This window comes from Corythoichthys intestinalis, chromosome 4 (assembly GCF_030265065.1).
Source record: "Corythoichthys intestinalis isolate RoL2023-P3 chromosome 4, ASM3026506v1, whole genome shotgun sequence".
Classification (NCBI taxonomy): domain Eukaryota; kingdom Metazoa; phylum Chordata; class Actinopteri; order Syngnathiformes; family Syngnathidae; genus Corythoichthys; species Corythoichthys intestinalis.
The window spans coordinates 6,105,205-6,131,289 of NC_080398.1; the positions used below are offsets into that span (position 1 = coordinate 6,105,205).

General features: G+C 34.8%; 2 protein-coding genes across 3 annotated transcripts in view; one reads left to right on the plus strand and one right to left on the minus strand.

Moving 5' to 3' along the window:
* Nucleotides 1-638: 638 nt before the first annotated feature.
* On the minus strand, nucleotides 639-21,769 carry LOC130914188 (membrane-spanning 4-domains subfamily A member 8-like). 2 transcript variants are annotated; one of them, XM_057833152.1, is made up of 6 exons: nucleotides 21,628-21,746; nucleotides 17,091-17,392; nucleotides 12,937-12,993; nucleotides 8,686-8,892; nucleotides 4,637-4,768; nucleotides 639-1,135 (listed from the first exon to the last, which is right to left on the minus strand). In XM_057833152.1, exons 1-6 carry the CDS (start codon nucleotides 21,734-21,736, stop codon nucleotides 1,076-1,078), a joined length of 867 nt encoding a protein of 288 aa, XP_057689135.1. In that variant the 5' UTR covers nucleotides 21,737-21,746; the 3' UTR covers nucleotides 639-1,075. The 2 variants fall into 2 exon arrangements, with proteins under 2 accessions (XP_057689135.1, XP_057689136.1); XM_057833153.1 differs by having other exon boundaries at nucleotides 647-1,135; nucleotides 21,624-21,769.
* Nucleotides 21,770-22,894: 1,125 nt separating this feature from the next.
* The window catches only part of LOC130915191 (uncharacterized), a 29,805-nt gene continuing 26,614 nt past the window's right edge, over nucleotides 22,895-26,085 (plus strand). Inside the window, exon 1 of the mRNA XM_057835025.1 lies at nucleotides 22,895-23,010. Coding sequence (XP_057691008.1) covers nucleotides 22,924-23,010 — 87 coding nt within the window. The 5' untranslated portion in view covers nucleotides 22,895-22,923. The remainder of the gene's footprint in view (nucleotides 23,011-26,085) is intronic.

Sequence of the window (26,085 nt, forward strand, 5' to 3'; positions counted from 1 at the left end):
TTATTTCACAACTTATTCAAAACAAAAACACCTTCTGTCTGCCGCAATTGACGGTGTTCTCAAGAAAACATTCAAAGTGAAAGTGAAACTCAAGCTCACCGGTCTGTCTCTGGCACGTCAGCCCCGCGGTGCGTTCAGGGTCAGCAAAAAACGTCCGCCACATTAGAACCCGATTCGTTACATTAATACAGGAATTATTATTATTATTATTCCGATTTTGATTTATAATTTATTTGTTTTCCTATGCGTAATTGCCATTTGTAATAGTACCAGCAGTATTTTTTAAGGATTTAGTGAAGGTTTTTGGGCTGTGGAAGGAATTAATGGAATTATAATGTATTCCTATGGGAAAATCCTGCTCGACATACGACCATTTCGATTTACAAACAAGGTCCTGGAACGGATTAACTTCGTATGTAGAGGTACCACTGTACTTCAATCAAAAAAAGTTGTTTCAATAAAAAAATTAACTAAAATTAAATCAAAGAAAAATAGTTTTCAAATCCATTTTTTGAGTTTCAAATTTATTTTTGCATTCAAACACATTTTTTTGATTGAAAATATATATTTTGATTGAGGCGACTTTTTTTTTTAATTGATTGAATGATAAAGACACATAGCACTGTCTCCCTCTAGTGGCGACCGTAATCCATAAGAAGAGTGTCACTGTATTTGTGCAATTCTTTTCAGTATTTTTAAAACAGGAAGACAATAGGAATTCAAAGTCCAGATGATTTTTGTTATTTTTGAATATTTGTGTTTATATTTAAGATTAAATATAAACAACAGTACATATTGTCATACATTATAAAACAAAATAACAGTAAACATTATTTTTTACTAAAACAGAGAGAAAAAAAGATTTTATTTGTTACCATGTCTTGACAAGATGAAGTGATAGCATTGTAAAAAAAACAAAAAACACAATCAGTGATTACTTATACCAAAATGTAACATGAACACAATAATAAATCAAATGTAATCAAATGGAAAATAACTTTTTTTGGAGTTTGATATAAATTCAAGATGCAAAAGAGCATATAAGGTGCAATTGGAGAAGGAAGTGAGGGAATATTTAGGCCTCCACGCCTTCGTTCAGGAGCGGCTTGTATACACTGTCCGGCTGGTCAGGACTCTAAAATTCAAAACAAACAAAAGCTGACATTTCATCTTGAATACAAAGGTGAGAAAAGAACAATTATACGAAAAAAAAAAAAAACTGTCAGGAAAATAAAACACTTATGGTTCTTGTAACTAGAGGTATCCGATAATGACTTTTTAACCGATGTCTCGATATTGTCCAACTCCATTAATCCGTTGGATGCTTTAATAGTGATACATGTAACGTGCTGCAACGATTAATCGAGTAACTCGAGTAATTCGATTAGAAAAAAGCTTGGAATCGAATTTTGCTGCTTTGAGTATTCGTTTTATTAGAATGACGTTGTCACAGTTTGTTTTGAAAGTGTTTGCATTTCGTTTTATTGATTTAAGTGGATACACAGCCCTCAAGTGGCAACAGTGACGATGACATAACTCATTTAACATGGCTGAATCCTGCTGCTCCCTGTTAAGACCAACATAAGGTCAGTTTTTGTTTGAGCTAATAAGTTTTTTTATGCATTCCAAATTGAGTTTATCGGTACAGTGGTATGAAAAAGTATCTAAACCTTTTGGAATTTCTCACATTTCTGCATAAAATCACCATCGAATGTGATCTGATCTTTGCCAAAATCACACAGATGAAAACACAGTGTCTGCTTTAACTAAAACCACCCAGTTTTCATATAACTTATTTGTTAATCAATTAGTGGTTGCAGCCTCATTAAGAAGCTAGTTTAGATAGCAAAATGTCTGAAAATTGGCAAAATATAATTTGTTGTTTTCCAAAGTAAAAGCAGTTTTTTTTCATGTGCTACTTTTGACTTAAAAATACAATTGTATACAATTACAACTGAGATGTTTTATATATATATACTGTATGTTATAATTTCAAGAATTTAGACAAAAAGAATTTAGAAGAAGGTGCTTAACAATGAATTGGTTGTAGATTAATTTGCTAATCGATTTGTTGTCGATTAATCAATTGTTGCACCTCTAACGTACAATGGTATGAAAAAGTATCTGAACCTTTTGGAATTTCTCACATATCTGCATAAAATCATCAAATGTGATCTGATCTTTGTCAAAATCACACAGATGAAAATACAGTGACTGCTTTAACTAAAACCACCCAAACATACAGTATACGTTTTCATATTTTAAAGAGGATAGCATGCAAACAATGACAGGAGGGAGAAAATAATTAAATGAACCCTCTGCCTAAGGAGACTTAAAGAGCAATTGAAACCAATTTTTACCAAACATTCTAAGTCAGGTGTGTGCCCAATCACTGCTGTGTGGTTTAAAGCTGCCTCGCCCACTATAAAACACACACCTGGTAAGAAATGTCTTGATGAGAAGAATTGTCTGATGTGCATCATGGTTCGGTCAAAAGAGCCGTCTGAAGGATTGTTGATTTGTACAAAGCTGGGAAAGGATACAAAACCATCTCTTAAAGTCTGGATGTTCATCAATCAACAGTCTGAGAACTTGTCTACAAATGGAGAGAGTTTGGCACGGTTGCTTCTCTCCCAAGGAGTGGCCGTCCACCAAAGACGATGCCCAGAGTTCAGCGCAGAATACTCAGAGAGGTAAAAAAAAGAACCCTAGAGTGTCTGCTAAAGACTTACAGAAATCACTGGCACGGTCCAATATCTCTGTGCACACATCAACTATATGTAAAACTATGGCCAAGAATTGTGTTCATGAGAGGACTCCACGGAGGAAGCCACTGCTGCGTCCACTGTTCCCAAAAAGACACTGGGACACTCCATAGAAGTTTTGGCAAAATATTTTTTGGACTGATGAAACCAAAGTTGAATTGTTTGGGAGTACCAAACAAAGTCATTTGTGGAGGAAAAATGGAACAGCTCACCAACATCAACACCTCATCCCCACCGTGAAGAATACTGGAGGAAGCATCGTGATTTGGGGCTGTTTTGCTACCTCAGGGCCTGGACAACTTGCAATCATTAATGGAAGAATGAATTCAAAAGTTTTGCAGGAAAACCTGAGGCCGTCTGTCAGACAGTTGAAGCTGAAAAGAAGATAGATGCCGCAACAACACAATGATCCAACACACCAAGGTAAATCAACTTTAGAATGGTTTCAGAAGAAAATACATGTTCTGGAGTGGCCAAGTCAAAGTCCAGACTTGAATCTCATTGAGATGTTGTGGCATGACCTAAAGACAGCGATTCATGCCAGACATCTGGCAGAACTACCGCAGTTTTGTAGAGAAGAATGGGGGAAGATTAGTCATGATCGATGTGCCGGACTGCCCTGCAGCTAGAGAAAGCGTCTGGTTGAAGTTATTGCTGCCAAAGGGGGGCGGGACAAAATATTAAAGTGTGATGGTTTACTTTCTAATTTTCATTTAAATGTTGGTGTGATTTTAGTTGCTGCAGTTTTTTCATCTGTGTGATTTTGACAAGGATCAGATCATATTTGATGATTTTATGCAGAAATGTGAGAAATTCCAAAAGGTTCAGATACTTTTTCATACCACTGTATATTTAGTCGTTTTTTGTGAGAATATGTGTTTGAACGATTTGTTTAGAGCATTGTAACAAAAACTTTAGCATTTATAGTGATTAAGCTAGCGGAAATTTTCTGTGCAAGTAAGCCAATTGTTTTTTTTTTGTAATTAGGTCCCCATTTATTTTATTTTTTTTATACCGTTTAGGGCTGAGCTCAGGTATTTTAACTTATTTTCAATTGAAAGTGCAATTCTGCATAGTTTGAAGAACACTCTGGATTTTTATTTTGTACTTGCATCTATAGCTCTTTTGAAAATGCAATCTTAGCAAACCTTTGTTTTACATCTCCTAAAATGTTCTCTGCAACGCACTAAATGTTCCTAATCCGATGACTCGATTATTCGAACTAACTTTTCGATAGATTCATCAACTACTAAAATAATCGATAGCTGCAGCCTCAAATGTTAACAACTTTAAGGTTTTCCAAATAAAATAAATATTTTGCTAAAATTAAGAGAGCAACTTCAACTGTAATTTTAGAAAATAAATGTCCCGTAAAAATTATATAAATTAAAATGAGCAAAAATGTCCATCCTCAATCATTAAATTAAAGGAATCATGTTTGATCATGCGACCAAAACATTAGAAATCAAAGGACATTCCAATGCATTGACTATTCCCAAGACCCATTTTGCTGGGATTTGGCAGAGATTTTATTACTTTTCTAGTTTTCTACAAGACTATTTCTTTCTGGTAACGCAGGAGTTCCACGTTCACTTAATTTTTGCACCATATAGTCTTCCAACTTAATAAATCTTAAGCATCTTACATTGGAGACTTCTAATTGTCTATAAGTGTAACTGCTATGCTAAGCTGCAACCAGCCCTTGTAAAAAGGCAGACTGGCTTTTACCATTAACTTTGAAGGCAACATGCATAATGACCTAAAACCAATGTGGATATTAACCAGGATCATTTTAGAATACTTTTAATATAATATCGAACAACTCTACTTGTAACGTTCACAACCCATAGTGAAAAATGTTTGAAAGTTACCTGCTGCTGTCCGTCGTCGTCGTGTCCGTTTCGGCGCAAAGATTTGATGGCCAGTACGAAGGAGCTGACGACCAGGCAGAGTTCCAGGACGCACAGTACGATGGCCACGCTGTGGATGCCTCGCACCAGATTCTGCGCCACGGACACAATCATGCAATGATTTTACAGAGCAGTAGCAGCAAAAAAAGTTTATTTTTTCAAAACAAAATAAGAAAAATCTATTGTTTTGTGACTTTTTAAAAATTGAAATATCAAAAGAAAAAAAATGATTGAAAAAGAGATAGGTATTGCTTTTTCTGTTTGTTTTAACTTTTTTTTTTAATAAAAAAAAATTTTAAATAAATAAAAAGTAAATATTTCCTTTCCTTTTTGTTTTACATATTTTTGGGGGTTTAAAAAAGTAACAAAAAAAGAACAAAGATAAGGAGAAAATCCCCAAATTTCTCACTGATGTTACTGTTTTGTAATTTTGTTAAAAAACAAAAAGGGAAAAATATTTTTGATTGGAAAAAAAAAACAAAAAACAAAACATGAATATTTTCCTTTAAAAAAAAAAAAAAAAAATCTTTTAATTTAACAAAAATGTTGACTATCAATTCATAAGTACAATAAAATTTACTGTATTTCAAAAATTAAAGGAAAGGGGTTATTTATTGAATCAATAACCCATTTCCTTTAATCTTTTTTTTTAAGTAAAAAAAATAAATAAATAAATAAAAAGGAAATATTTCCTTTCCTTTTTGTTTTACATATTTTTGGAGGTTTAAAGAAGTAACAAAAAAAGAACAAAGATAAGGGGAAAATCCCCAAATTTCTCACTGATGTTACTGCTTTGTAATTTTGTTAAAAAACAGAAAGGGAAAAATATTTTTGATTGGGAAAAAAAAAAACTTGAATATTTTCCTTTTTTTTTTTAAAAAAAAAAATCATTTTCTTTTAATTTAACAAAAATATGTTGACTATCAATTCATAAGTACAATAAAATTTACTGTATTTCAAAAATTAAAGGAAAGGGGTTATTTATTGAATCAATAACCCCTTTCCTTTAATCTTTTTTTTTTAATTAAAAAAAAATAAAATAAATAAAAAGTAAATATTTCCTTTCCTTTTTGTTTTACATATTTTTGGGGGGTTTAAAAAAGTAACAAAAAAAGAACAAAGATAAGGGGAAATCCCCAAATTTCTCACTGATGTTACTGTTTTGTAATTTTGTTAAAAAAAAACAAAAAGGGAAAAATATTTTTGATTGGGAAAAAAAAAAACTTGAATATTTTCCTTTTTTTAAAAAAAAAAAAAAAATCATTTTCTTTTAATTTAACAAAAATATGTTGATTATCAATTCATAAGTACAATAAAATTGACTGTATTTCAAAAATTAAAGGAAAGGGGTTATTGAATCAATAACCCCTTTCCTTTAATCTTTTTTTTTGTTTTAGAAAAATTAATAAGTAAAAAATATAGGCGAAAAAAACAAATATTCCCATTGTTGTTTTGTAATTGCATTCAATTATAAAACAAAACGGAAAAATATCTGATTAAAAAAAATAAAAGATTAATATTTCATTTCCTATTTGATCATTTTCTTTAAACAAAAACATGTTGATTACAAATGAATAAACACAATAAATCCTAAATAAAATAATATATATAAAATAAAACAAATTTATAATCATTTTTTGTTAAAAAAAAAAAAGTACAGCTATAGGAGGGAAACAATTTTTCTCATTCCTACTCTTGTTTTGTAAATTTATTCACTAAAAACTATTTAAAAGAATAAAAGATGAATATTTTCTTTCCTGTTTATCATTTAAAGTTAATAAATACAATAAATATTCCCTTTCCTTTTGATGGTTTGCCATTTTTTTGTTAAGGAGAAAAAAAAAAAAAAAAAAAAAAAACACAAGTAAATATTCTCATTCCTATTATTTTGTTGTAATTTTATTCATTAAAAAAAAGGGAGAAATATTTTTGACGGGAAAAAAAAAATTCTTTCCTGTTTATTTTTTTCCTTCAATTTGAAAAAATATGTTGATTTAAAGACAAAAAAGTAAACATTCCCTTTTCTTTTTATGTTTTATAAAATTATATATATACACCGTAATTTTCGCACTATAAGGCGCACCTCACTATGAGCCGACACCCACTAAATATGACACGAAAACAGCATTTCTTCATAGATAAGCCGCACTGGACTATAAGCTGCAGCTGTCCTCACTGTATTATGGGATATTTACGCCAAAAGATATTAACTAGTATCACATTATTTGACAGCAGCATTATATGATTGTCATCAGACCAAATGAACCACCATGAACCAATTGGCTGCAAAGCTTCATTGCTTCAAGAACCTTCATTTCGCCCTCACTGCTCCCTTGGGGGAGACAGTCAACCTCTGCTGCCACATGCTGTCAACATTGCTGTGGTCCAAAATGCCTCCTAGCATGCATTGCAGCGCTACACATGTAAATAACAATCAAAATTTATGTTCTGTGCTAATTATTTCTTCAGTTACTGTTCCAGTTGTGTCATTAATTGCTAGTTATGGTATTTGGTAACACTTTATTTGACAGTGGCGCCATAAGACTACCATAATTATGACATGACACTGCCATGAGCATTAATGAATGCTCATGACAAATATCATTTTGTGTCATCCGGCAAATGATCTCACTCTTGAATGGATATAAAAGATCCGAGCTGGGTAGCGGATGACACTTAATGACATCTGTCATAATCCTTCAGTAATGCCAATGATAGTGACATGTCATAATTATGACGGTCTTATGACAGTCCTATGACAACACTGTTAGGTAATGTGTTACCAAATACTATAACTAGCAATAAATGAAACAACTGGAACAGTAACTGAAGAAATAATTAGCACAGAACCTGAATTTGGATTTTTATTTAAATCTGTAGCGCTGCAATGCATATTCAAAGGCATGTGTTACCTATTAACTCAAATAAATCAACAAATAAGCCGCACTGGACTGTAAGACGCAGGATTCAAAATCAATGATAAAAGTAGCGGCTTATAGTCCGAAATTTACAGTATATATTCTCATTCCTATTACGGTTTTGTAGTTTTTCCTTTCAAAAACCGTGTCTAAAAATGTGCGTCCGCTCACCAGTGCTGTTAATAACGGCGTTACAATATAACGGCGTTACTAACGGCGTTATTTTTTTCAGTAGTGGGTAATCTAATTAATTACTTTTCTCATCTTGGCAACGCCGTTACCGTTACTGAGGACGGAAAAGCATGCGTTACTATGCGTTACTATATTGGTCGAAAAGTCTGAGGGAGACGGACTCACCGAGACGACAGAGCAGAGCAGGAGTAAGAAGGAGGCAAGAAAGTTGTGACGCCGAGCAAACGCGATGCTAGGTAGCTCCAATAATACATGTTGTTGCCGATAGCCTCCAAACTACGCCCGCATGTTACGGTAGATATGGTAGACATGGTAGATATAACATGTACTGTACATAGATATAACTAGATGCAAAATGACAGACATGGCACCAAATGAGTTAGTAGACAGCCGCCATCTTAAAGCAGTAGACTTTTTAGGACGGCTCTGTTGTAGAGAACCTTCCTAGCGAACCTAAGTAACTTTTTATCTAAAATACTTCTAAATCGGCAAAATCTTGACTTGAATCTATCTTTAAATGATGAAACATTTTTAAAACTTTCATATGACGAAAGTAGAGAGAAGGGAACTAACGCAATAATGGGAGCAATTTTAACAACTTTTAACAGTTGATTCAGGGTAAAGGATAAATTAGGGTAAAGAATTGGGTTCGGGCCAATTGTGCCAAAAACCTTCACAAAAAACTTCACATAGTGTGGCCAATGTTTTTTGTTTTTTTTTTTTTTTTTTTTTGAGGGGGAAAAAAAAAAAAAAGTAATTATCAACAATTACTTTGCCAAGTAACTAATTACTCTTATATTGAGGTAATTGAGTTACTAACGCAATTACTTTTTGGGAGAAGTAATTTGTAACTATAATTAATTACTTTTTTTCAGTAAGATTAACAACACTGCCGCTCACCATAATCAGGTCTTTTCCCACAAAGCAGCGGGACTGGTACTCCAACCCGGCAGGACTTAGGGTGGGACGGTTTCTGCTGTAATAATAGTCATCGTCATCCCTACACACACTCCACAGGTAGACGCCGGCCAAGTTCTCGGAGTAAAGGGCGATGCCGGTGATGGCGAAGGCGATTCCTGAGAAGTTCAGAATGACGTTGACCAACACCTAAAACGCAAAGAAAAATGCAAATGGAGTTTTTTTCAAGCAATTTCACGTGTCAGTATGATCCAAGTCATGAGTAAGGGTGCAACAACTTATCAAAATCGATTAAGAAATTAGTTGCCACCAAATTTGATCATCGATTTTTGCCAGCAGCTATGAGCAGTCCCGTTTGGGAACTTGTTTGTATGTAATGTGAGTTGCGCCTGCGCCAATTATTAGAGCGATAGAGAGGGAGAGAGAGTTCACTGCTACACTCAGGTTGGGTTGCTGAATCAATAACTTTATGAAGTGTCGAGAGGTAGATTGTCTTTTGTGTTGTCAGTTCCGGTGTGCGTCCGTCCGAGGTGAGTAAATCAAGCCAATTGTATTGTTTATATTCTTGGTTGATGAGACGTTAAGTCCTAGCACAGAGCGCTAAGCTAGTTAGCGATTACGCTAAACAGTGTCTTCAATGTCCGTTTGTATTGTGTCATTGACATCATTACTATTGACTAGACACTTCGTCATTCTTCGCGTCACGCCTTATCGGAGGGGGGCGAGCTTCATTTAGTAATAGTCGAAGACGGCACACGCTCATGTCAGATTTAAGCTTGGATTTATTTACGATTGGATTTAACTACGCATACAAACAGAAAAGATTGTGTCAGAAGTAAAGATGTCCCGATCGATCGGCATCCTGATTGATCGGGTCCGATCACGTCATTTTCAAAGTATCGGAATTAAGCCTGTCGCAATATGCAATAATTCCATTTATCGCGTGATATATAAAAATGAAGGCGGTAATTTTTCCGCTGCGATTTATCGCCTCGCGTGCACGTGCGTGCGCGCGTGCGGCAGACGTGCTGTTAAAAGTTCGGATTCCTCGTTACCAACTGCGCAAAATGCATCTTCGTTCCAAGTCCGGCAAAAACTAGCGCCGGAGCCAATTGTTCCCATTATATCCTGTTGTTCAATGTATACCAGCCGCATCAGTGCTCTGGAGTGACTGTGGACCATCTACAGCGCGCCGGTGTCGTTGACGTGTGGGCGCTCCCGTCAGGAGTGACATTTCACGCGGGTGGCTGTTTTTCGGCACAACGCCGGATATTTACAACGAAGTCCGCCAAAACATTGTTACCGACTAGGCTGCTACGAAAAACCTCGCTTTGACAATAAACAGCTGATTGAAATTAAGAGCGCTGTGTCATATGCTGGTGTTGAGTAGTAATGAGCAGACGTGACTTCAGCGGCGCTTGTTAACTTTTTTAATGCGCGCACACACTAGATATAATGAAATGGCACACTAGATGTGCTACGTCCCATGCCATTGGCTACGTGAGCACAGAGTGATTATGGGTTACGTAGTTCATATACTACATAGATGAATTCTAAACTGTCATGACTGAATGGAAGTTAGGAAGGCCAAATCATTCCATACTAGTGACTACAGATAATGTTGCAAATATTGTTAATTCAGTACGTGACACAGATGGATTCGGACACAAATAGGATGTCTTGCTCATGTAGTAAACCTAGCTGCTAAGAAAGCTGTAACAATCAACAGTGTGCCTTGCCTCACTTTACAAACAGTAAAGATTGTTCTCAGCACTTTTGTACAAACATTTTTCAGATCAGTAAGAAGTAAGCACATACAGTAAATATTATGCACTAAAATGCATGTTTATATAATGGCAATTTAATTTTTGCTCGCTAGCAAAAAAAAAAAAAAAAAAACCCAAACAAAAAATATAATTGTTATATTTTTTTACGGAGCATTAAATGTATTGAATCGGATCGAAAATCGTGACCCCCGTATCAAAAATCGTACCGAACCGTGACTTAACTGTATCGTTGCATCCCTATGGAACACCATTGCAGAAGCTATGACGGGGAAAAGTTATCATTTGCCTAAATGCTTAAATTATTAAGTGCAATTTTTTTTTCTCTTTTTTAAAATTTTTTTAACACATTTTATTTATTCTGTGGTGCTGTGCGGTATCAATATTGTTGTTTTTTATTGTTGTTATTGTAAATTGGTTAAAAAAAATTGGGGGGGGGGGGGCGCAATAATATCGCATATCGCAATAATTTATGAGAATAATTATCGCACACTAATATTTGTTATCGCGACAGGCCTAATCGGAATTGGCAAAAAAATATCAGACATGCCTTTTTTGAATTTTTTTAAAACTTTTTTATTTAAACCGTTTTCTAATTGTATTTAACGTTACAGACAAAATGTCTTACAATCATCCAGAGTAGTTTTGGCTTAAAGCAGGGCTATCAAATTTATTGCGTTAATGGTGGTAATTTATTATTTTTTTTAATTAATCACGTTAAATAATTAATGCATGCGCTGCACGACCCACTCACGCATTGTCGCGTTCAATCTATAAAGATGCCGTTTTACCTATAGATAGCGCTAAAAGGCAGCGTAAAATGAGTAGAGAGAATTTAGACAGCCTTTGGAACCATTTTTTATGTGGCTAAAGCCTTACAATACCTCTCTCAGCAATTAAAAATAACATGGGAAGCAATGTGGGTAAGAAAGGAAGTGGTTGATCTTTTTCTTAACACCCTATGTGATTCCCCAACGCAGAGAAGCTATATCAATTGGTGCCACTACACACAGTCATGGTTGCACTACCCATCATGCATTTGGGGAGAACAGTTAAATGGCTACAGTATCATTTTCTGAAAGCTCAACAAATACACTAGATGGCAATATTTTCTCACAATATACAAAGTCACATTTATCCTTTAAGAATTACAAGTCTTTCTATCCGTGGATCCCTCTCACAGAAAGAATGTTAATAATGTAAATGCCATCTTGAGGATTTATTGTCATAATAAACAAATACAGTACTTATGTACTGTATGTTGAATGTATATATTCGTCCGAGTTTTATTCATTTTTTTTCTTAATGCATTGCCAAAATGTATATGATCGGGAAAAATTATCGGGAATGATTGGAATTGAATCGGGAGCAAAATAAAAGCAATCGGATCGGGAAATATCGGGATCGGCAGATACTCAAACTAAAACGATCGGGATCGAATCGGGAGCAAAAAAACATGATCGGAACAACCCTAGTCAGGAGTGATTTGTTCGAGGATTCAAGGTAAATGTTATATTTTTCGTACCGTGCATGTGTGATTGAAGCATTTATTCGCAGGAATTTTCTTCTTTGTTTACACATGGAGGCGGCTAATTTACGTAACTGACTAGCCTCATAGTTTACTTTTAACCAAGAATCAAGACTTTTACGTCCACATCCATGAAGAATTTGGGGATTTAAGCATTAATTAACAAGAATTTTCGCCAGAAAAGCTCCTTTTACGCCAGGTGGCCGATAGCCTCATTCGCTAACATAGTAGCATGGTACTTCATCAATATATGTAAAATAAACGCTAACTTCACGGTGTCTTTGCTTTTAACCAGGAATCGAGAATGTTTTATGTCCATATCTAGGAAGAATTTATGGATTTAAGCATTTATTCACAAGAATTTTCACCAGAAAAGCTCTGATTCCATATGGCGTCTGCTAGCCTCATTCGCTAACATAGCAGCATTGTACTTCGTCAATATACTTAAAAAAAAAAAAAAAAAACACTTAACTTCACGGTTTCTTTTCTTTTAAAGTTTTTTGGTGCCGCTAATCATAGAGACTCATATATGGCTAAGGTAGGTGCCTGTTTTAGTTTTAGGTCGGTAGCAGCTTTGGTTTTTTGTAAAAATTTGAATGTGAAATTTTTGAAAATAGGACGCCTACGAATCGGCCCCGTTTCCCGTGTCATGACAATAGGTTATGAAGCCTATGTTACCAGTTAGCAAGTGGTAAGGATCATCTTTCCCAAGGCATGTGGAAGCAGCATGAGTGAGTAAAAACATGATTATTTTGCGTTTGTTTAATTCCTATTCAATACACGACTTTATATTAATTATATAGATTACAGAAATTCATTTTTACCTTTTTTGCTGGTGGTGTGCCTTGGGATTTTTTTTTTTATGAAATAAGTGTGCCAAAAAAGGTTGAAAAACACTGATATAGGAGATGAGTGACTCACCAGACACGGGCTCGGGAACTTCTCGGACAAAATGCAGATGATACCGAAGAGAATGAACTGTGATAGAAAAAGAAAAAAGTGTAAGTTAAGTAGTTTGTCTAGGGCTGGTCACTTTTATCGTCATTAAAAAATAACATACTATATATGTATATACAGTTTATACAGGGTTTCCCCTACATATAATGATTGTGGCGCACAGCCACACCAAAATAAAAGCCGCCTCGCCTTGCAAATGAGATTTTTTTGGGGGGGGCCGTTTCAAACTAGCGGCAGCCTAGTGTGAAGTGTCCAGCGCCAACCTATTCATTGTGTATTGTAATGTCCGTAACTATGCACGTTACAATTGTGTATTGTAATGTCCGTAACTATGCCCCGAGCTCCTCGGTGGCAAGGCTCCGGGGGTCGATGAGATCCCCCCGGAGTTCCTGAAGGCTCTGGATGTTGTGGGGCTGTCGTGGCTGACACGCCTCTACAACATCGCGTGGACATCGGAGACAGGGCTTCTGGATTGGCAGAACGGGGTGGTGGTCCCCCTTTTTAAGAAGGGGGACCAGAGGGTGTGTTCCAATTATAGAGGGATCACACTCCTCAGCCTCCCCGGTAAAGTCTATTCAGGGCAGGGGTCGCGTTAACCGAATATTTTCCGTCGTTGACCGGTTTTTTAAAATGGTGACGGAAAAAACTGAAGTCCATCCGCCATTTTGACAGGTTGCAATTCACACCCCAGACCACAGGATGGCGAGTGAGCATATTAATTAGCTACTGTCTCTCTTGATGCATGACGTCGTTGGCCTTACTCGGAAAAATGTCCGAACTAGCATTCGGGTGTAGTAAACACGGAAACGTTAGGAAGCTTTGGAGAGCATTGTCTAAGGCTATGTTCATTCTACAGGTCTTAATGCACGAATCCATTTTTTTCGTGTTATTCCGACTCGAGTCAGGCATTAACTTGACGGTCTGAACGGGACAAGTCGCACAGAACTGGACCATTTCAAATCCGATCTGGGTCATTTTTGTATGTGGTTCAAATCCGATCTGGGCCACATTTTTCCAGACTGTCGCGGCGGTCTGTACCGTCCAGTGTCCCAAATCCGATTTCAGCTGTGCGTTATTAGCGCCTAGCTTGCAGTGAACACGGCTTTTGGGGAAGGGCCGGGCTTGACAACAGTCATAAAAAAATAATAATGGGTTGAGGATAAGCATGAGAATGATCGGTTTTCTCTCTGCTCTATGTGAGCTATATTTCAACATTTCCTACACGGCCGAGAGTCGGGAGAGGCGTCTGGCTGCAGCCCGTCTTGGAGAGTCGGGGCAAACTGCCCGTATACACGGACAGTCCGTATATATATTTATATACACAGTATATATGGCGGAAAACACAAACAACACTGAAAAAGCAGCTTCTGCTCTTGCACTCCTCTTTAAAAGAAACTGCAGTATTTTAAGCCAAAACAACTGTTGTGTTTGGTAGAACAATATGTCTATATGCTGCCATAGCAGATTCATCGCGCATTAAGCCCCCGAACTATTTTTAATTTGTCCGTTTTACCCTGAAAACCCCCGTTTACAGATGTCGCGCAACCGCTTTTGTTTCAACCTAACCATAAAAAGAAGCAATTATATTTATTATTCAAAATGTCTGTCATTTTTAGCTTAGAATCATTAATTGATGTCTAATATTTAGTTAGGGAAAAAAAAAACACTTAAAAAAATTATTCACTCGCATATTTTAACCTTTTTTTTTTTGGGATCAAAATCTCTTTATTTTCCAAAATTTCACACTAGTTGTGCATGGATTTCCAGTTCAAAAAGGAAAAGACAAAATGCGATGAAAAGCGGGACTGACATCCAACACCCACACAAATAAATAAAAGAATAATAATAATAATAAAATAAAATGAAAAAAAAAACAAAAAACCAAGAAACAAAAAGAAAACCAACAAAAATAAACCATTAAATTAATCCCCGTCACTGCCAGTGAACTTCGCGACCATTGAACATTGAGTTTTACTAATAGTTTTGGATAATAAATATCAATACAATAAAGAAAAGAGTTGCCAGATTGTGGAATGCCAAGGGCTTAAGAGGACTGACAAATGTTTAAAAATGGTCCCCAGGCACGTAAGAATCTACCATTAGAATAATGGAGAGAATATCTGATCTTTTCAATTTTCAAGCATGTCATTAAGGCCGTCAGCCATTCGGTATGTGTGGGAGGGAGGGGGTCCACCCACCTTAGAAGGACCGACCTACGAGCCATATTTTCAACTTTTAAAGAAATGACGTGACCATGAAAAATTTGGCGTCTGTAAAAAAGTTACGGATATCAACCTCATAACTATCGCTTAATTGTATTTTTTTTTGTTACTTTCACATTTTGCCCGATATGTCAAATGATAAATAATTGATCCAAACAAAGAAAAATTGAAAAAAAAAATCTCAGCCACTCCTTGATGTCTGCGATTTCTGCATCGCGACCCTTATTATATCACCATGTTTCACCCATAAAATCCCCAAAAAATCTGGCTGTGGCCATTCACAGCTGTGTCTTGAGACTCGGTGATACATGCTACATGGAGTTTTTGGATCGAAACAAGGTAGGTATGCGATAATATCTCGTTAAAATCGTGACGTCTTTAATTCTGCTCTCGCCTCCAGTTAGGGTTTTGCTGCTTACTTTTTTTTTTTAAATGCTCTCCTGTTCAGAATTTTTCTTTCCCCAGACAATTGAGATTTTAAGCTTTCCAGTGATGCATCATACATGCATATCGGACAATTTTGAAATTTGGCCAAATTGGGGGTCTCACAGCGGAACTACAAGTCGCCTGAGTGTTTTCCGCCATATATATATATATCACGTTAAAATATTTGACGCAATTAACGCACTAAGCCCGCTCAGACAGATTTAAATGTCAGTACAGTGAAAGGCCAACTTGTTAATTTTGTTTTATGGAGTTTTTCCGCCCTCTGCTGGCGCTTGGGTGTGACTTGCATATGTTATTTGGCGTAATGTCGCCCTCTGCTGGCGATTCAGTGCAGCTGATTATTTGGGTTTCGGTGCGCTTTTCTGACGTGATTATATGTCGACGCGAACTCACACTAATAGACAGTGCTATTCAGACCAGCTAACGTCCGCATCCAGTATTCAATGGCAGTTCTCATAGCCCCATCACACTGTTTGTGTCTAATACATGCATCGCTTGTGAGTTATATTCCTCCTTTGTTTATATTCATGAGCATTAGATAGTTATTGATGATGTGTATTTGAATTTGTTCACATATATGGTGAAATGCAGTTACATTGTTAGATGCTTGTGAACTAATTGGCTAGTGCTACTGCTCAAATGGACACGTGTGTGTACATTTTATGTTATTTTGTGATTTATGCAAGTTATTGACACATTGCCTTGTTATTTTCAGTTTTACAAAAATACAAGAAACGTGCTCCTGTCAAAAAGAGATGACTTCAGTAAAGCCCATGCAACTTTGCCACACCGTCTGATTTCTTTTTGGAACTTATGTTCGCTATCTGTCAATTTGTGTACTCACACACATTGAGGACAGAATAGGGCTACTAGTTTATTTTTTGATTGAAAATTTTACAAATTTTATTAAAACGAAGACATTAAGAGGCGTTTTAGTATAACATTTCTATAACTTGTACTAATATTCATCTATTACAAGTCTTTCTATCCATGGATCACTTTAACAGAATGTTAATAATGTTAATGCCATCTTGTTGATTTATTGTTATAATAAACAAATACAGTCCTTATGTACTGTATGTTGAATGTATATATCCATTTTGTCTTATCTTTCCATTCCAACAATAATTTACAGAAAAATATGGCATATTTCATAGATGGTTTGAAATGCGATTAATTGCGATTAATTACGATTAATTAATTTTAAAGCTGTAATTAACTCGATTAAAAATTTTAATCGTTTGACAGCCCTAATATATATATATATATATATACATACACAAATATATATATATATATATATACGGTATATATTCCACACACAGGCTTCCATAGGGTGCCCTAATTTTTTCACATGACTGTATATACTGTATTCCACATACTGTACATGGATATACAATCAAACTGGCATGCCAGGTTTGTAAACAGTAATACTATCAATATTCTTACCAGTGCTCCTAACCAGTGAGGAAAGCCCGTTACGTCCATTTGCCAACCGGAAGCACCTCCACTGCTCATGAGGATGGCCCCCAGGCCGATGTTGAGCAGACCCACCATGATGTGCAGCGCCCCCAAAACTGACTGAGCGGTCCCCACGATGCCCCTCAAGTGACGGGACACCGAGCAGCAAACGGGGCTGTAGCACAAGCCCCCCAGAATCTGGCACAGTGGGGGGCAGCTACTTTTGGGGTCGGAGGTCAGAGTCAGCATCGTGACCCCGGCCGCCTTGGTTATGGTCACCGACATCCCGCCTGGGGAAGACACTCAGATTTAGGGGTATGACAATATATCAAAACGGTGATATTGTCTAGTATCAGGACATTCAATCATATTCATGTATCAGGACACATTTAACTTTGTTGCTGTCCAGGTAAGTACTAGATGCCTCGGAGCTTTTTAGTTTCTGATTGAGTTTCCATCCAATGCCATTAAATCAATAGAATACACAAATATTTTAGTTGTGGTGACTCTTAGCCATTTTTTCATGTTGTCCTTTCATGTCGTGATGATGGCAGATGGATGCGGTATTTCCAAATTGTCTTTTTGAGGGATTTTGATGAGTGACAGTACTTCAGCTTCATTGTTTTATTGGTTAGACAACGAGGAAAACGGAATTCGTGGGCAGAAATGTGGAAGTTTCTTGGAAACTTGTCTATTATTATAAAGTAAGGGGCTATAAAAAATAAGAAAATTATGGCGGTAGATTTGTGTCTTTATTATTCAATCAAAAAAAAGTTGCTTCAATCAAAATATGTATTTTCAATCAAAGAAAAAGTCACTTCAATAAAAAAAATGTGTTTAATGCAAAAATAAATTTGAAACTCAAAAAAATATATTTGAAAACTATTTTTCTTTGATTGAATTTTTTTTTTTTATTTAAGTCAAGTCTTTTTTTGATTGAAGTCATGTAATTTTGCGTTTGGACCACATTATGGCTAGGACATTTGTGTCTTTATTATTCAATCAAAAAAATAAGTTGCTTCAAACAAAAAAAATTGGGGTGTCAAACGATTAAAATTTTTAATCGACTTAATTACAGCTTAAAAAATAATTAATCACAATTAATCGCAATTCAAACCATCTATAAAATATGCCATATTTTTCTGTAAATTATTGTTGGAATGGAAAGATAAGACACAAGATGGATATATACATTCAACATACGGTACATAAGTACTGTACTGTACTGTATGTGTTGAACGGGGCATTTGTGCGTTAATTGCGTCAAATATTTTAACGGGATTAATTTTAAAAATCAAATACTGCTCATTAACGCGATAATTTTGATAGCCCTAAAAAAAAAAATTTTTTTTTTTCAAAAGAAAAATCACTTCAATCAAAAAAGAAAAAAAAAAAAAAAAATCAAGCGTGGGAAAAAAAGGTTTCAATAAATATTTGAGACTCGGAAGTTCGCATTTGAACACTTTATTTTTCATTCAAACTGTTTTCTTTGATTGAAGCAATCCTTTTTGTGTTTGAGCCATATTAGGCGTAGGACATTTGTGTCTAAATCATTCAATCGCAATAAAAGTTGCTTTAATCAAAAAAACTATTTTTAATCAAAGAATCACCGTACCGGTGCCCTATATTCGGCTTGGACTCCAGCAGAGTCCGATGGCTGGATGAAGCCCTGGTGGCCATTATTCTTCCGTCATACTTTTATGCCATTGGCGTAGTCACCTGCCACTCAAACACACCGGAACTAGCGTTGAAGTTGAATCTTTGTGTCAAAATGATTCAATCGAAAAAAAAAGTGCCTTCAAAACTTTTTCCACTTCAAAAAGAAAAAAAAAAAGTGCGTTCAATACTTTTCCACTTAGAAAAAAAAAAGAGTTTAAAACTTTTTGCTTTTCAAAAAAAGTGACACTTCAATAAAAAAATATATATATATATTTCAAATAAATATATTTTCAACAAAAAATATTTTTGCAAATGATTTTTTTTCTTTGATTGAAAATAGTTTTTTTTAGTTTAGTTAATAGTTTTCTTTTTCTGGGATTGAATGATTTAGACACAAATTTCCTAACCATAATATGACCCAAACACAAAAAGGATTGCTTCAATCAAAGAAAACAGTTTGAATGAAAAATAAAGTGTTCAAATGCGAATTTCTGAGTCTCAAATATTTTTTCACTTTGAAACCTTTTTTCTATGCTTGAATTTTTTTTTTTTTTTTGATTGAAGTGATTTTTCTCTTGAATATATATATATGAAGCAACTTATTTTTTGATTGAATAATAAAGACACAAATGTCCTAGCCAAAATGTGGTCCAAACGCAAAATTACATGACTTGATTGAAGTGACTTTTTCTTCGATTGAAAATATATTTTTTGATTGAAGCAACTTTTTATTTGATTGAAGCAACTTTTTTTTTGATTGAATAATAAAGACACAAATCTACCTGCATAGAAAATCCCATTTCTAGAGGGACTGTCTTGCGAATGCTTCCCTCTCCGATTGCTTATGGAGGCAGATTTGTGTCTTTATTATTCAATCAAATAAAAAGTTGCTTCAATCAAAATATATATTTTCAATCGAAGAAAACGTCACTTCAATCAAAAAAATGTGTTTGAATGCAAAAATAAATTTGAAACTCCCAAAAATAGATTTGAAAACTATTTTTCTTTGATTGAAAAATTTTTTTTTTGGTTTAAGTCAAGTTTTTTTTTTATTGAAACACCATTTTTGATTGAAGTCATGTAATTTTGCGTTGGGACCACATTTTGGCTAGGACATTTGTGTCATTATTATTCAATCAAAAATTAAGTTGCTTCAGACAAAAAAAATGTATTTTCAAGAGAAAACTCACTTCAATCAAAAATTTTAAAAATATTCCATCGTAGAAAAAAAAGTTTGAATGTGAAAAAATATTTGAGACTCAGAAATTCGCATTTGAACACTTTATTTTTCATTCAAACTGTTTTCTTTGATTGAAGCAATCCTTTTTGTGTTTGAACCATATAAGGGGTATGACATTTGTGTCAAAATCATTCAATCGCAATAAAAGTTGCTTTAATCAAAAAAATATTTTTAATCAAAGAAAAAAATATTTTGCAAAAATATATATTTTTTGGAAATATTTTTTTTAATTTGAAATATATATTTTTTTTATTGAAGTGTCACTTTTTTTGAAAAGCAAAAAGTTTTAAACTCTTTTTCTTTCAAAGTGGAAAAAGTTTTGAACACACTTTTTTTTTTTTTGAAGTGGAAAGAGTTTTGAAGGCACTTTTTTTCGATTGAATCATTTTGACACAATAATTCGACTTCAACGCTAGTTCCGGTGTGTTTGAGTGGCAGGTGGCTACGCCAATCATATAAAAGTATGAAGCAAGCATAATGGCCACCAGGGCTCCATCCAGCCATCGGAGTCTGCTTTTCAAATATATTTTTGGGAGTTTCAAATTTATTTTTGCATTCAAACACATTTTTTTGATTGAAGTGACATTTTCTTCGATTGAAAATATATATTTTGATTGAAGCAACTTTTTATTTGATTGAAGCAACTTTTTTTTTGATTGAATAATAAAGACACAAATCTACCTCCATAATTGCTCACTTTGTGTAGATTTTTGTCACTTAACAATTAACATAGCAGACACAGACTTTATTTTGATTTGTTGTGCGGGCAAAACTGTTTAACTAGATGAACTACAACCACAAGACCAAAAAGCATCAGTTTTTGTTTGTAACTCAACATTACTTGGTTGAAAACTAAGAATTTCATAACTGTGTACACTACGACAGGGGTTTTCAACCCAGTCCTCAAGGCACACTGTGGGTCCTGGTTTTTGTTCCAGCCGATCCAGCAGAGACAGTTGAACCAATGAGGCTTCTGCTAAAACAAGCCACACCTGACTGCAATCAACTGATTGCACTTGTAAAACACCAGATTGGGGAAAAAGTGTTGTCATCTTGTTTGGTAAGAATGAAATCCTGCACCCACAGTGTGCCTTAGTGGAATAGGTTGGGGACCCCTGCACTACGTTATTATGCTAGCGTCACATGGACAATAAATCTAGTTTCTTCCAATGCACAAATAAATTTGCTGTCCGGCATTTTGAAAGGTTATAAAGGTTGTCTCATTTCGAAAACTCAGTTATGAAAATAAACAGTAGACAATTCACTTAGGGCAAGGGCGTTCATTTGCCTTTTCAACTGGACATGTTGTAGTTCCAATAATTACGACACGACTTGAAGGCAGCATTAGCAGTAGAGCACTCAGTGCTGCTACGGATGGACATTCGCTGAAGTGCAGGTTTTTATTTTTGTGTTTTAAAGCATTTAACTTGACTAAAACTTCAAATATAAACTATTAATAGTTCCTGGTCAGGAGTACCTCTCAATATAAAGTAAATATAGGAGTCAACTTCTCGTTAGTGAGTCAGAAAGACACGCTGCGCCATTGTTTTGATCTCCGAAACGACAATAGTATCTAGTACAACTTTGTCTATTATATATAAACTACACAAAATGTGTCTTACCTGCCTATAGGTGCGGATTCAAAATCAGTGGAATTCGATTCCAGTCGAGTAGAGTTTAGTTGAGTCCGAGGGGGAGGAATTTCAACTGTCGTAGTTCCCGGAAACAAGCTCATTCCAAATTACCGTAATCACACACATTGTCTCCCTCTAGTGGCCACCGTAATTAATATAACGAGTGTCATAGTTGTGCAATTCTTTATTTATTTATTTATTCGTTTTTTACTTAAAAAACTGAAATGTATTTTAATAAATGTGTTATATTTTTTTTAATTAATTGACTTTTTCACATTTTAGATACCAAAACTGAAAAAATAACAGTAAATATTCTTTTCTTTACTTCTATCAATATTTTAAAGCATGATAGTAAATAAAATGAGTGATTTTAATTTCAATTTTAATTTTTGTGAATTTGCCTTAAAAAAAAAGAAAACACTATGAAAAAAAAACGGTAAATATTCCATATTTTTGTTGTGTATTTTTTGACATTCAAATTTATTTATTTAATTAATTAAATAAATACCAGGCAATATTGTCTGATTTTTGATTTTTTTCTTAATTGTAGTTTTATTAAATTTTAACATGTACGTTCAATAATAAAATAAAGGAAGGAAAAAAATAACGGTATTCGTCATGGTTACTTTAGTATTTAAAAGAAGGAAAATATTAGAATAATAGTAAATACTCCTATTTCTTTTGTTAATTTTATTGTATTTTTTAAAAAATATATTATTTTAAAATAAATGCAGAGATAAATAGCAGTAAGTATTCAGGTTTGTTTTGATTTTCAATTGTAGTTTTATTGAATTTTAAATAATTTTTTAAATGAAGAAAAATAACAGTATTCTTTAATTTTGAATTGTGTTATTGTTGTTATACAAATAAATATCTGTAAATATTCCAATTTATTTTGATTTTTTATTGTATTTTTATTTCATTTTATATATAATATAAATAAAAAAGCAAGCATTTAGATTAATTTTACTCTTCAATTGTAATTGTATTGAATTATTTACAAGTATTTTAAACAATAATACCAAAAATAACAAAAATATTTCAAATAAGAAAACGTGGGGAAAATGAATAGTAACTAGTCAAAAATAAATCTTTTAACTACTGTATTTGTTTTATCAATAAATATTCTTAAAAATCAATTCGGTTCAAATTAAATATCTGTAGTCCTCCAGGATCAGGGTTTTTAAGCAGGGCCATGCAGGAATTTGAGCAAATACGGGAACAATGGAGGCTTTCGTTCAACATTTTTACCACTTGATAGCGTTTCGCCAGGTGTGCGCTGAAGTGAATGCGACCTCGCTCGGTAGGACTTTCGCCACTCGGCACGAAGACACTTTCCATGGCGTCCAACGCAGGCCTGGTCTCGGCACTCGGGGTGAGAAACAAAAACGCCTTTCTGTCACTCTTCTATTCCATGTGTGCTATATTATACGGGACCTCCCGTGTACCAGGGTAGAAAAAAAAACATAACTAATCTAATCTGTAGCCACAGTTTATTAATCTGTGGGAAGAGTTTAGTAATCTGTACCCACAGTTTAGCAATGACTCAGAAACGATAGTCCCCAATTTGGTTTGGTGTAGATTCCAAATGCTTACAGACTGAGCAAGAACTTCAAAACAACTTTGTTAGTCAAATGGGAATGTTTGCTTGGTCCGTTGGCGTCTGGTGTCTCAACCAAACCAAATAGTGACCTCCATTTCCTGGTCATTGCTAAACTTTGGTTGAAGATTAGTAAACTGTGGGTACAGATTACTCACCGTCCCCACGGTTTAATAAACAGTTGGTGCAGATTACTGAACTATGGGTACATAGCACATAGTAATTCTACCCACTGATTACTAAACTACACTCACAGACTACTAAATTGTACTCACAATTAGTGATCTATGTGTACAGTACCGACTGATTATTAAACTCTACTCACATATTACTAAAATGAAGGTACAGTTAGTAATATTTGGGTGCAGATTAGTAATCCGTACTGTAATGTATCAATAATTAAATAATCTGTAGGGACAGTTAAGTAATCTGTGGGTATAGTTTAGTGATCTGTGGGTAGAGTACCCACAGATTACTAAACTGTATTCACAGTTACGTGATTTGTGTGTACAGTAACCAATGATTACTGAATTGAACCCACAGATTACTCAACTGTCGGTACATTTTTAGTAATCTGTATCCATAGCAATATAGTACAACAGTACAGAAAAGTACTAATACAGTTGTACAGTAATTTGTATCAATAGTATCTGTGGGTACAGTTTAGTGATTTGTGGGTACAGTACCCACAGATTACAAATTGTACACACAGTATCTGTATCCATAGATTGGTAATATGTGGGTATCACACCCATTGATTGCTAAACTGTATTCAGGGTGGGTGTACATTAGTAATCTGTACCCCCAGATTACTAAAGTATCGTAAATGGTTTAGTAATCGGTATCCATAGTTTAGTAATCTGTGGGTACAGTACCCACTGATTTCTAAACTGTACCCACAGATTACTACAGTTTAGTAATATGTATCCATAGATTGGTAATCTGTGTGTACAATACCCACTGATTGCTAAACTGTACACAGGCTGGGTGTAGATTAGTAATCTGTATTTGCAAGTTACCAAAGTATTGTAAACGGTTTAGTAATCTGCATCCGTAGATAAGTAATCTGTGGGTGCAGTTTATTGATCTGTGAGTACAAAACCCACTGTTTACGAAACTGAATTCACAGATGACTAAATTGTACCCACAGTTTAGTAATCTGTGGGTGTAGATTAGGCAGATTACTCACCTATTGTAAACAGTTTAGATTAGAATAGATTACTAAACTATTGTAAACAGTTTAGTAATCTGTATCCATAGTTTCGTAATCTGTGGGTACAGTACCCACTGATTTCTACACTGTACCCACAGATTACGAAACTATGGGTACAGTTTAGTAATCTGTGTAGTTTAGTAATCCCACATATTACTAAACTACGGGTACAATTTAGTAATATGTGGGTGTTGATTAGTTATTTGTAGCACCAGGTTACTAAACCATTGTAAATAGTTTAGTAATCCATATCCATACTTTAGTAATCTGTGGGTACAGTACCCACTGAGTTCTAAACTGTACCCACATATTACCAAACTGTGGGGGCAGATTAAACTATTGTAAACAGTTTAGTAATGTATCAATAGATTGGTAATCTGTGGGTACAATACAGTGACTACTAAACTGTGGGTACAGTTTAGTAATCTGTGAATGCAGTTTCGTAGTCTGTACATGCAGATATTTAAACTACTGTAAACAGTTTAGTAATCTGTATCCATAGATTTGTAATCTGTGGGTACAATACCCACTGATTGCTAAACTGTACACAGGGTCGGTGTGGATTAGTAATCTGTACCTGCAGATTACTAAACTATAGTAAACAGTATAGTAATCTGCGTCCATACATAGGTAATATGTGGGTACAGTTTAGTGATCTATGAGTACAAAACCCACTGATTACTAAACTGAACTCACAGATTACTAAACTGTGGGTACATTTTCAGTGATCTGTATCAATTGTAATATAGTACAACAGTAAAGTAGTAATACAGTAGTACTGTATCCACAGATTATTAAACTGTGGGTACAGTTGAGTAATATGTGGGTGCATCTTTGTAATCTCTACCTGCATATTTCTAAACTATTGCAAACAGTTTAGTAATCTGTAACCAAAGTTTAGTCATCTATGGGTACAGTACCCACAGATTTCTAAATTTTACCCACGGATTACGAAACTGTGGGCGCAAATTAGTAATCTGTACATGCAGATTACTAAAGTATTGTAAAGAGTTTAGCAATCTGTATCCATAGATTGGTAATCTGTGGGTACAATACCCGATGATTGCTAAACTGCACCCAGGGTGGGTGTAGATTAGTAATCTGTATCTGCAGATTACTAAACTATTGTACACAGTTTGGTAATCTGCATCCATACATAGGTAATATGTGGGTACAGGTTAGTGATCTGTGAGTACAGTACCCACTGATTAGTAAACTGAACTCACATATTACTAAACTGTGGGTACAGTTTCAGTGAACTTTATCAATAGTAATATAGTACAACAGTAAAGTAGTAATACAGTAGTACTGTATCCACAGATTATTAAACTGTGGGTACAGTTGAGTAAAATGTGGGTGCATATTTGTAATCTATACCTGCAGATTTTTAAACTATTCTAAACAGTTTAGTAATCTGTAACTTTAGTCATCAATGGGTACAGTACCCACGAAACTGTAACCACAGATGACCAAACTGTGGGTGCAGATTAGTCATCTGTACATGCAGATTACCAAACTATTGTATACAGTTTAGTAATCTGTAATTGGGTACTGTACCCACAGATTACCACTGATTGCTAAAATGTACCCACAGATTACTAAACTGTGGGTACAGTTTAGTAATCTACACTGTGTCT

Bases quoted from the DNA above. Each gene is read 5' to 3' on its own strand.
- LOC130914188 (XM_057833152.1), bottom strand. From the start codon at position 21,736: ATGAGCTTGTTTCCGGGAACTACGACAGTTGAAATTCCTCCCCCTCGG. The intron at 8,893-12,936 runs GTGAGTCACTCA...TTTGCGTTTTAG, and splicing joins AGTTCCCGAGCCCGTGTCTG to GTGTTGGTCAACGTCATTCT. The intron at 1,136-4,636 runs GTAACTTTCAAA...TTTGAATTTTAG, and splicing joins ACGACGACGGACAGCAGCAG to AGTCCTGACCAGCCGGACAG.